Here is a 13,298-nt window from a genome sequence, read left to right on the forward strand (position 1 = left end):
ACTACTGTAAAAATTGCTTACATTGTTAGGGGAAATCTTAAATATGATTGTATGTTTATTTTTATTTGAAAAATGTGATCTGTAAAAATACGATACATGTTTATGCAAAAATAAAAATTTAATGAACTACTAGATAAGGATTCTTGTGAGATCGAAGTTCATCTTTGTATGTTGAGATTTTGTTCTTCATCTGTTCATCAGATAAATGAGATTCATCTAATCTTTTGCACTTATTAATAAATTCCGTTATAAGCTCCTTAGCTTCCTATAATAAATTAATTCCGATTATTAAAATGACTGTTTCAAAATGATATTTTAATTTTCCATCAATACTAGAAGATTATAATATGATAATGTTACCTTCATAAGTTTTTGTTTCTTTTGTGGAATAACAGATACTTCGAAAGCAGTATCTTTGTGATCTTCGAGTTCTGCTTGTTTACGTTTAGCGAACTAAAAAATAAATTTCACTTTGTAGTTCAAATGCACAACAATTTGTGTGCGAAATGTTTACCTCTATTACATCCTGTGGGAAATTTGCCATTTTAGCAACATGTATACCAAAACTCTGATCACAAACACCTGGTTTCACTTTGTATAATAGAGTTAATTTATTGTCATTAACAAGGGCTGTAACATGCTGGTTTTGAACAGCGGATATTTCTTCTTCCAATTTTGTAATTTCGTGAAAATGTGTTGCGAAAAGACAATAGCTTTTAACGTCCCTTGCCAAATACCTGCAAAAGCATTTATATTTCAAAACATTTCAATTCAGAGATAAAGATATTAAAGTAATGTTTGAAACTTACTCAGCAATTGACCATGCTATACCACAACCTTCATAAGTCGATGTACCTCTCCCTAATTCATCAATCAATACAAGAGAGTTACTTGTAGCTGTCTATTAACAAATTTAAATACAATTATTTTCTATATAAAACAAAATGTTAGTTATTTGAACGTACCTTCAGTATGGCAGCAGTTTCTATCATTTCCATCATGAATGTAGAAAGTCCTTTTAATTGTGAATCATAAGCACCTACTCGAGCTAATATACAATCTAGTAAAGATATCTTTGCTTCATCACAAGGAACAAAACTTCCAATATGAGCCATTAATGCAGCAACACCAACAGATCGTATGTATGTGCTTTTACCTCCCATATTTGGACCCGTTATGATACAAAAATGGCTTTCATCTGCAATAATAGATTTCTATTTATTTTTGTCACAATGCTTAAATTGTTGAATTCATCTTGACTTTGAATCTCTTTTTTGAATCTCAATAAAAAAATTGTCAATGATCTTTAAATCTTGAAAAAATATGACTGATAAATATTTTACTTTTTGCAATGTATACTTTTTTTTAGATCTAATCATGTTTTCCTCTGACACTTTTTCCATGATCAATAACAAGTAAGATATTTGTGTTTGCATTAGGTTTTGAAAAATGGAGGTACTTTTTAATTTTTTAAATGGATGGTTACATATTATATTATATTGTATGAAGGCGTTATCAAAACAAACATAACGATGTATCACGAAATTGTAGGAACAAAAGTAAGATTTTAAATAATTATAAGGTACATATGCGTAAATGAGAATAATAAAGATACTACCTCTTTTAAAATTGACATCATTGGCTATATAATCTACTCCTTCCTGAACTTCTAAACATGGATGTCGAACTTGAATAAGACTCAATTCACCTGTTGTACTAGGTAGCATGTTAGGACGAACATAAGGTTTGTTTGCACTTACAGCCGTGGAAGCAAAAGCAGTCAGTACATCGAGGGAAGCCAGCACAACTCCAATAGCTTTTATAGATCCACTATATCCGGCTGATAATAATAATGACTTAATTTATTACAACTAATCAATAATTTATTACGAGCTACGCTCGATTGTTCTTCACAATGTGTGACGTAATAAATACCTGCAATCTCAATTATTTCTGCTACGACTTTTTTTTGTTCTACCATATATTTATCTCTAGAAGCAATATAATCATCGTTTAAATCACTGAGTTTACTGCTTCGAAATCGCACACCACCCTTGTTTGAATCCAAAATAGTGTACTGCTTTTTGTTCCTCAATACTTTTTCTTCCTTTAGTGTGATACGAAAATAATAGCCCAATTGTTGATTGGATTCTAGTTTCAACGTTTTGCTAGCATCAATTGAAAGATCTGCAGCAACTTTGCCTAATTGTGCTTGAATTTTCTCCTCTGTTTCATCCATAGTAGTCTTCAACTCTAAAAATACAACTCTAATAAATTAATATAAATTTATACAAGGATAAATATGTTTTATAGGAATACCTTTTAATTCATCATCGAATTCTGGTCGCACTAAGAAGTCCCCTTTCTCAGCAGTTTCCAAATCTATTGTCTGTTCAATCATCTGTTGATACTTATCCATATCATTGATAAGTTCTGACAGTGGATCAGTGAACATTGCTTTTAAAGCTAGTAGATTTACACTAGATATTTGTTCCACTAATCTTGGTAGTTGTGACACAGTCATGTAAATTCTAAAATAAAAGGAAAGTATTAATAAATCCTAAAACGTAGATAATGAGAAAGAAGAATATAAGCATACATACTTATAACAATCTTGCAAATTTGCTTTCTTCCTGGATAACTTCTTGGAAAGTATTTGTAAATCCGGTATACGTCTTAAATGATCATCACTGAGTGCAGACCGCAAGTCATTATCATTTACCAATGCTTCTACAATGTCATGTCTCTCTTTGATGAGAGATAAATCTTTGAGGGGCTGTCTAACCCACTGTGCCAGAAGCCTATGACCTTGTGGTGTTCTACATTTATCCAAAAGTGTTAGAATACTTGATGGAGCATTTCCATTCAATGCGGAAAGAGTGTCATTCCGTGATTCAATGTTAAGTGCTTTTACAGCAGCCGCATCTAATTTTAAATAGCGTAAATGCTCTATTTGGTCTATGGCATATTGATTCAAGTTCCCCTCATCTGATGTTAACTATTAAAAAAATGTCATATTAGATTGTGATGTACATAATTATTGACTTTTTTCAATATAATAAAGCAATAATTACATCCAGGTATTTAATGAGAGCCGATGTAGCTGACATGGCAAGGTTTAAATTTATTTCAGGCAAAGACTGTACATTTTGCTGTTGGCCTTCCTTGAACTTTATTAAAGTATTTAAATCTTGTACGACTGACTCACTGGAAAATTCATTCTTTTTTCTTAAAGTAACCATTGTGTTATTTCGTTCCATTACCTATAAAAGAAGAGTAATCATATCAAATTAAATGAATAATAACACAATTCTACAAATACTTTTTTCTGGTTCAAATTCGAAAATTATTGTATTTCATTAACTGTAAAAGCCATATAAATGCTTCATGCATGGAATGACTCTTTTAAGTACAATGGCATATCTTTTTATAATATTATAAACACATATACATATTTAAATACTGATTAGGAACAGAAAGAGAGAGAGAGAAAGAGAGCTTTTGTTGCCTTAGATATTCTTTTACTTTTTTTTGAAAATGTAAGATGTGAAGGTAATGTACAGACCTCCTATTTTCCTATAGAAATAGTTAAAAATCATTTCAAATGTTGATATTTTTTCGATTAACAAAGTAACATAGTGCTGTAGATATTTATAAGGTGCTATCAGTGTTTATTTAAGAGTTTTATGGTTAAAACAAAAAAATTCTTAATATTAAAAATTTGTTATTTTCTACCAAATTCACTTTTTTGGTAACTAGGGATAATAGATGAAAATGATTTTCATAAGCGCCAAACGTAAAATTGATATTACACTATGTGATGAAATATTATCATTTATATTATTTGCTTATTGCTATTGATAGTATTAATTATAAATATGTCCTTGAACCGAATTAAACATTGGTGGTTTATTATAATTTAGTTCAAGGGCATTTTCGACGTCCTCATTTAATTGTACACTTTTTACTGATTAGATTAGATTAGAATTATTCATGGTCTATCTCAATATATGTAAAAGCAATATTTACTTGTTTTAGAGTTTGAAATTCGTGGCTGCCTTCGCCTTGAATTAATAAGCATTCTTTAGGAGCAAGTGTAACAACCAGGGATTCCAGGTCAGAAAATGATTCATTATCTTGAAATTCGCAAACAGAAAATGAAGTTGCAGTAGTATCAACACAGCTTAAACCAACCATCTGCAAAGTATTGTAATAATTAACTTAGTTCTTAGTGGTCACTCTTTCATCTGAATTATTTTCACCAAGAATATTATGACTCACTCTGGACTTTCCATCCATTCCCAGTTTAACAGCTATTACACGCACTGTTTCTGCCACATCATTATTGCCAAATAGCACATCCTCGAACTGAGTTAAATTTCCAGGAGAACCTTTGTACTCTAATGTCCAGTTTTGATTTTTTACTGATCCTTGGTTAACATATACTTCCACTCTGTATTGCTTAACTAATAATAAGTCACGTATAAAAGCCTCAAAGTGGTTTTTATTTAGAATAACTCCCTCGACTTTATATGGATCTACATCAAATATCTATTTTATTATACAGATTAAAAATAAATGTTGAAAGTAAAAATACATACCTGAACCTATCATTTTGCAAACTGATGTAGTCTTAAAAACTTCTTGAGCAGCAAAGAGAGCATCACTACCATGTAATGTATAATAATCAGATCTATTAAAGAACCGTATGGTGGTATTCAGTTTCTGAAATAAATGATTGAAATTAATTTGATCACAACATGTTAATAAATCGTTCTATCGAGATCTGTGTGACACGAGGTTGTTTTTCTGTACAACCTTGACCTATTTATGTAAGTTAAGAGATCTGCACTTGCTTGATATAAGCATTCCAGTAATATTAAAACGTGTATTTCATAATTACATCTTTTTATTTATTTTATGCGCAGTATCCATATAATAATTCAATACATATTTTAAGATTTGGAGGCCATCAGTTACTAAGGTAAAATTACATAAAATTTTTTCTGAATTCACTGATTTATAATTTTTATTATACTAATAGGTGTTTTGCAAATATTAGAAATAAATGTATTGGATATTATGAACAGAAAAACTGTGATAATCGAGTCTAAATCGTAATTATTACACTTCATATTTCCAAGTAAGCAAGGAATCTTGTTTTATATCTGTAGGTCAATGCCTATCTTGGGGTCAAAGCATCATGCACTGATATTACCGCAATGTGCGACTTCAAGGAAAATCTTATTTTATGAAGCATAACTGTTGACTTTGAATTAATAATGTACAATATTCATATTAATTGCTTGAAATTTGTTATTTGTTTGATTGATTACAATAAAAAATACTTATAAGTAAAATGAGTTGATCATCAAAAATTATAATTTAACTAATTAATAAAATTAGTAAATTATCGGTTATAAATATTATTAATTGGTCATTAACTATTGATAGAAAATATTGACCAGTAGGTACAATAATTTCAATAAAATATGTGTTGATTAGACAGTCTTATTATTCTTTCTCATTGTGATAAAAGATCACAGTTCATATTGGAAGTTCAAGATCAGAATCACAGTTCATATGCTTTAAATAGGCCATGACAAAAACATCATGTGCTGCTTTACTTCTGTCAAGATACATAATTGTTTAAAGATTACTTTTTAATTGTTTATCAATAAGATTTAAGGCAAACAATAGGAAGCTAATAAAACATATTCAATGAATAACTTATTTTTAAATCTTAACTAAAAATTGTATTAATGCTCGAACTTATTAATTGTATCTTTGTGGTAATCACCTTGAAACTCTAAAGAAAATCTATTATGAAATAAGGATGTATTGAAACATTAGAAGAATCATGTTATACATTCAGAATGACTTCATTGATGACACACCATTCCAAATATGTAGAACTATTTATAAGTATTACCTGGAAGTTGAGAGTTATGTCTTTGCATTCAAAGAACCAAAAAAATACTTTATTATGAATGTAAAATTTATTACTACAAAAATTATTAATGTTCCATTTCAACAAAATATAAGATACAATAAAAAATATAATTTAATACTCATTAATTTTACACAATAATATAAAAAATGATCAACCATTAATAGAAATATTTTTATCTTGAAATTTAATTTTTCACATATTCCTACTGAATACATTGATTAAAGTATACAATGATTTATTATTATTTGACTTCTAATTTCTAATGAAATAAAGGAAAATTAGAATAAAGTGAAATGTATCTTTTCCTAGTGTGTTTCAGAGAAATCAATACATAACGTTGAATTATAGATATCAGTAAGAATGAACATGAAATTAACGCAGAGCACACTTTATCATCATGTAAGAATGAAAGAGAATGTTTTAAGAGACGTGGTAAAAGAAGGGGAAACCAACATAAATGGAATTGCTGCAATCTACATATAGTAGATATCAACATACGCTGCTACTGAGAACATCTCAACTATTAAGTTAGTGGAATTTATGAATGTGGTCTTCTGACAGAAGGTAATTAGATATTTAATTAAAATTTTGTATATAACTCTATTTAAATTTTATTATAACAAATAATTCAAATGTTGCAGACACCAGGCCAATAATATGGTGATTCAAGGCATTGTTATATTATCATTGCTAATAACGCAGGCGTTATGTTCACCAACTGGATGTATAGAATGCAGTTCTTATGTTAATCAGTTTCATAGTCAATTATCCGCTGCTTCAAATCATGGAAATTTGGCACAAAGCACATCTCAATTGCAAGGGCTTGACTATTCTAGACCCGGAACATGGACTGAACACAATGATTACAATGTGAACAATGGAAAAGTACATGAAGAAAAAGGACAAATTGTTGATGGCCTTAAAACTGTAAGATATTTTAAAAAAAATTATTCATCTTCATATGGTACAAGGAATCCAAGTGGCACAAGACTGTCAGAAATCGCACAGTTAAATAATAATTACAGACATGGTATTTATATGCCCAGTTCAGAAGATGCTTTTGATTCTCAGAGGACACATAATCAAATAGGTAATTTGGAATCAATTGCACAACAGCATGACTATAACAGAATACAGAGTCAACAACATACACAATCATCAGTTAGAAGAACCAACTCGCAAAGTGAAAGGCTAGAAGATTTTGGAGAACACAGTGGAAATTCACAAGTGACACAACAAAGTGCATCTGATTTGAACACTCAGGTTTTACAACAGCCTTCTTATGCTATTACGCAATCTGGAAATTCTTATAAAACCAATGGAGGACAAGGGCAAGCTTTCGAAGAAGAAGGTCAATATGTAAGAGGACCTAAGAAAGTTCGTTATTATAAAAGAAATTATACGTCCAGTTACAGTTCATCTAATGGTCATTCTGTTCCTGATATTGCAAACGTGGAGGAGGATAATGTACACAGAGATTTTGAAAACATTCACAGAGAAACAGGAGTAGACCATATATATAAAGATATCGAAAATATTCACAGAGAAATTGACAAATCTTATAATCAGGTATCTACTGCACAGGGTATAACATCTAGCAACACTCCTCAAGCAAATATTAATTCAAATGGTGATTTGAACACTGATAGTTTTCACAGGTCAAATAGTGATGTTTATAAACGTAGACAAGATTACAAAAGTAATTTATCTAACATGCACCATAATGAACAACAACATCATGAAGACATTGCAAATGAATACGCCTCTCAACAAAATCCTTCTCAAAGCACACATAATACAAATACTTACAGAGCATATGGTAGACGTGAAGGGTATGTATTAAACCCTCTACCATCTTCACAATATATAAATCCTACAACAGGATATACTAATGTGCTTAGCACAGGAAATAGTGGATACAATAGAAACATGTATAGTGAAGGAAACTTACTACAACAAGCAGACAATTTGCATCAAGTCGAACATTTAGGTGAACATCAATCATCACATAGTCAAAATCACATGGATCTTGACAATTTAAAACAGAATACATATAGTCAACATAGTTTACTAAAACCAGTTGCGCCTGGCAGGGTTTCACATTATAACGAACAATGGAGTTCCAGTCACAGAGAAGAAACATCTCTTCCCAGTTATTCATCAGGTATTTCACAAATCAGTGGACAGAATGGGCAATACAATAATCAATACAGGGAAAATAATTACAATACTGTACATCAAACAAAATTGGGAAAATTAATGACTGGAGCAATGGACTTAAGTCACGCACATAGTAATGATGACTGTACACAAGGAACAGCTGAACAAAGCCACATCAGTACCCAATACCATAGAATATACAAACGAAACGCCAAAGACGATAAGTTAAATAATGAACCGCAACACAAACACCAATCTGATGATCTCACTCCACAGACAGAAGATTTAACACAAAGAACAGATGATTTCAAAGACCTCACACAACAGACATCAAGCCAGATTCAATTTGAACACAGAAGACAACATTCAGGACCACAAATAATTTATTATTTGAGACCAGGAAATTTTCAACCTTGGAGACCAAGAAATGCCAACCAATATTCTGAAGACTCAACACAACAAACTGGAAATTATGACGACCACACACAGCAGACAACAGGGCAGTCTCAATTTGGACAGCAAACGGAACAAACTCATCAGCCTTGGAGACCAGGAAGTACAAACCAACATCCTGAAGATTTAACACAACAAACTGGTGATTTTGATGACCTTACCCAACAGACAACGGGGCATCTTCACTTTGGACAGCATATACAACAGTCTAATCAACCTTGGAGACCAGGAAGTGCTAGCCGACATCCTGAAGATTTAACACAACAAACTGGTGATTTTGATGACCTTACCCAACAGACAACGGGGCATCTTCAATTTGGACAGCATATACAACAGTCTAATCAACCTTGGAGACCAGAAAGTGCTAACCAACATCCTGAAGATTTAACACAACAAACTGGTGATTTTGATGACCTTACCCAACAGACATCTGGAAAGCTCCAACTTGGTCAGCAAGCAGAACAATCTAATCAACCTTGGAGACCAGGAAGTGCTAGCCAACATCCTGAAGATTTAACACAACAAACTGGTGATTTTGATGACCTTACCCAACAGACATCTGGAAAGCTCCAACTTGGTCAGCAAGCACAACAATCTAATCAACCTTGGAAACCAGGAAGTGCTAGCCAATATCCGGAAGATTTAACACAACAGACTGGCGAGTTTGATGACCTCACCCAACAGACATCTGGAAAGCTTCAGTTTGGTCAGGAAACGGAACAATCGAATCAACCTTGGAGATCAGGAAGTGCTAGCCAACATTCTGAAGATTTAACACAACAAACTGGTGATTTTGATGACCTCACCCAACAGACATCTGGAAAGCTCCAATTTGGTCAACAAGCAGAACAATCTAATCAACCTTGGAGACCAGGAAGTGCTAGCCAACATCCTGAAGATTTAACACAACAATCTGGTGATTTTGATGACCTTACCCAACAGACATCTGGAAAGCTCCAATTTGGTAAGCAAGCAGAACAATCTAATCAACCTTGGAAACCAGGAAGTGCTAGCCAAGATCCTGAAGATTTGACACAACAATCTGGTGATTTTGATGACCTCACTCAACAGACATCTGGAAAGCTCCAGTTTGGACAACATACAGAACAATCTAATCAACCTTGGAGACCAGGTAGTGCTAGCCAACATCCTGAAGATTTAACAGAACAAACTGGTGATTTTGATGATCTTACCCAACAGACATCTGGAAATCTTCAGTTTGGTCAGCAAGCACAACAATCTAATCAACCTTGGAAACCAGGAAGTGCTAGTCAGCATCCTGAAGATTTAACACAACAAACTGGTGACTTTGATGATCTTACCCAACAGACATCTGGAAATCTTCAGTTTGGTCAGCAAGCACAACAATCTAATCAACCTTGGAAACCAGGAAGTACTAGCCAGCATCCTGAAGATTTAACACAACAAACTGGTGATTTTGATGACCTTACCCAACAGACAACGGGGCATCTTCAATTTGGACAGCATATACAACAGTCTAATCAACCTTGGAGACCAGGAAGTGCTAGCCAACATCCTGAAGATTTAACACAACAAACTGGTGATTTTGATGATCTTACCCAACAGACATCTGGAAATCTTCAGTTAGGTGAGCAAGCTCAACAAACTAATCAACCTTGGAAACCAGGAAGTGCTAACCAACATCCTAAAGATTTAACACAACAGACTGGCGAGTTTGATGGCGTCACACAACAGACATATGGAAAACTCCAATTTGGTCAGCAAGCAGAACAATCTAATCAACCTTGGAGACCAGGAAGTGCTAGTCAACATCCTGAAGATTTAACACAACAAACTGGCGAGTTTGATGACCTCACCCAACAGACATCTGGAAAGCTTCAGTTTGGTCAGGAAACGGAACAATCAAATCAATCTTGGAGACCAGGAAGTGCTAGCCAACATTCTGAAGATTTAACACAGCAATCTGATAATTTTGATGACTTCACACAACAGACAACGGGGCACCTTCAATTTGGACAGCATACAGAACAGTCTAATCAACATTGGAGACCTGGAAGTGCTAACCAAAATTCTGAAGATTTAACACAACAAAATGAACATGTTTTACAAGTATCTGATATTAATGGGAGCACAGGTCAAGTGTTTCCTAAGCCGCTTGCTAAACCTGCTAGCAAGCCAAGACCCAGGTCTAGATATTCAAGAGTTGGGTCTGTAGTCAATGTACCTCCTGGAAGTCATAATGTTCAGGACTCAAATAATGAACAACCTTCCCAACCCACTAATCCCAACCCACTCTTGGTAGAAGCTCTTAATCAATCTACCGACAAATCTGCAGATAGGTTGTCTGAGTTACCACCAAAAGTTGTTCCAGGAACTGATGCAGATGGACCCAGAAGTCAAGATATTAGAGGTGATCAGAGTGTCAATACATCTGAGAATAGCGATAAGACTTCAACCCAAAAGACTGAAGGTAATGTATTTAATATTGATGGTGGTGGCATGGATGAGGGAAACTGGTTACACAAATCTAACGATGCTACTGTAGGTTTACAGTGGCATTACACATATCATCCCAGTGATAGAAGGCCGTTGGTGCAACAAGCAGATAAAAGAGATAAAGGCGATGCACAACAACAATCAACTATTCCAGATTTTCATGATTCTAATGGCAATACAGATCAACAGCAAGCACAAGACAGATACATATTTGAAGACTTGTATCAACAGTCATCTAGTCCAAAAGAAGTTTCAGGACTGCATCAACAATCCGAAGATGATCAAGAAAAAGTACAATTGGAGTTTAGTCAACAGACATTAGGTAAAGCAGAAGATGGACTAAAACAAGTAGGAAACAATAATCCTCAATATCATTTGGAACCAAGAATATTAGAAGCTTATGGAGGTGGACCCTATGATGCATTCCATGATGAAAATATATATGATGGGGTAACAGTAAACCCTAGTGCTACTCTACCAGAAGTCAATACTGCAGATTCTTGGGATGTTCGAGCAAAACCATCAGAAACAACTGTACCAATTTCTGAAGCAACACCTCCACCATTACCCGTAGAACCTCTGTCACCTGATGTAAACAAAGCAACTCCACCGCCAACATTTTGGTCAAGAGTTGGAAACAAATTAACAAATACTTTTGACAAAGCTAAAGAAAAAGCTAGGAGCATCTTTGGCTAAACGCATGTAATATTGTCCATTGATATGTATTTAATATTAAATTTATTCTTTATACAACATGTTTTATCAATGTTATTTAATATATTGTTGTCTTGTAATTAATTCAAGAAGACATAGTATTACCGAACACTATTATTTTGAAATTATTATGTATTACGTTGTTATTTATATAAACGTTTTTTTTATTTTCCTTTCCTGTGCTCTGAATATATATATATAACTATAACTTTATAAATATACTTACTTCAGGTAAATTTTTAAAAAATCTAACGAAGCTTTGTTGAGTAGATGCATCTAAAACACATATGATTTATAAATAACGTTGATATAAAAAATTGATTACAGAATTTGCAATGAGTGTTACTAACCCATCTGAAATTGTTGGTTTGGTTGAACCGCCATGGTTTTATATAAATAAAACAATTCTCGAATTAAATTATATTTAAAATACACAGAAATTACAGAACAATGTATAATATTCTAAAAATTCAATTGAAAGAAATATTGTTTCACTGCACCAAATTTGTTTTGCGAAATATTTTCGTTTGTGAAAACAAAAATATTTGTATCATTGCAGTTTGGTAGTTGTACTTAAACATCACCATGAAGTTTAAAAATTACAGATTAGCAATCCACTTTATCATAAGTTTCTCAATTTGATTGGTCAATAGGAACCAGACCTTACAGCATCCTGACCGTTCGTAGAATTTCCACTCAAGGCCAGTGTGTTCAATGGTGTCAGGGATTTTGCTTGGAATCTGCTCCAAATGGCGGAGAGGAGACCTCAGATTGGACGATTCCAATGGATTCCCATTTGTGATGACTAATTCTTCCACTCCTAGTTTCCTGGAAGAAAGTCGTAAAGCGGCCAGGATGCTAGGAAGTCTGATAGGAACAAACATAGGTTACATATATTTTTACAGTTTCGATTTCTATAAGCTTACAATTCATGACACAACACAATCGTATATACAGGGTGTCCCAAAAATGTCTCGTAATCCGGAAATGGGGGGGTTCCTGAGATTTGAAGCAACTTTCTCCTTAGTGAAAATGCAATCACGGCATTGTTTACGAGTTATTAACGAAAAACATTGACCAATAAGAGACGAGCTCGGCTGGCGCGAGGCGCGTTAATTCGTAAAGAGTAATTGCTATTATTATTCAACGAGATGATATAATACATGCAACAGCTCTGATAAGACAGATAAAGTGGATATTGTTTAACAGATTCGTTAATGTTAATTAGTAGTGTGTACATACAAAATATTCGATTTGCGTGATTGTTAAAACTTTCATGGACCTAAGAATATATGGACAGAGCATATAATATATTGTACCTTGAATTATGACAAGGGGGAGTAATTCGCCGTAAGGGAAGACTACATCATGATAGTAAGAGTAAGAATACACCCTGGTAGTCTTCAAATCATGAAATGTGTCGCAATGCAAATGAAGTATACAGAATACTCGATCCTCACTAAGAAGTTAAAATTACTGAAATATCGGTAACGTTGAGTGCGACATGGAAATCTTAATGGGGCTAAATTTTGGGTGACAA

At 33.3% G+C, this 13,298-nt stretch overlaps 2 protein-coding genes across 2 annotated transcripts; one reads left to right on the top strand and one right to left on the bottom strand.

The window, feature by feature from the left end:
- Window positions 1–42: 42 nt before the first annotated feature.
- Window positions 43–12,413, bottom strand: spel1 (DNA mismatch repair protein spel1). Its single transcript, XM_033469346.2, has 15 exons — window positions 12,109–12,413; window positions 11,985–12,034; window positions 4,602–4,725; window positions 4,282–4,538; window positions 4,030–4,197; window positions 3,075–3,263; window positions 2,604–2,998; window positions 2,320–2,531; window positions 1,936–2,253; window positions 1,619–1,840; window positions 966–1,198; window positions 810–901; window positions 515–737; window positions 361–453; window positions 43–265 (listed from the first exon to the last, which is right to left on the bottom strand). Exons 1-15 carry the CDS (start codon window positions 12,140–12,142, stop codon window positions 119–121), a joined length of 2,757 nt encoding a protein of 918 aa, XP_033325237.1. The 5' UTR covers window positions 12,143–12,413; the 3' UTR covers window positions 43–118.
- Window positions 6,366–11,797, top strand: LOC117219849 (uncharacterized). The gene is made up of 3 exons (XM_076523473.1): window positions 6,366–6,517; window positions 6,595–11,018; window positions 11,094–11,797. The coding sequence occupies exons 1-3, from the start codon at window positions 6,498–6,500 to the stop codon at window positions 11,738–11,740; spliced, it is 5,091 nt and encodes a 1,696-aa protein (XP_076379588.1). The 5' UTR covers window positions 6,366–6,497; the 3' UTR covers window positions 11,741–11,797.
- Window positions 12,414–13,298: the final 885 nt, after the last annotated feature.

The sequence above is a fragment of the Megalopta genalis genome, chromosome 7 (genome assembly GCF_051020955.1).
Source record: "Megalopta genalis isolate 19385.01 chromosome 7, iyMegGena1_principal, whole genome shotgun sequence".
Taxonomy (NCBI): Eukaryota; Metazoa; Arthropoda; class Insecta; order Hymenoptera; family Halictidae; genus Megalopta; species Megalopta genalis.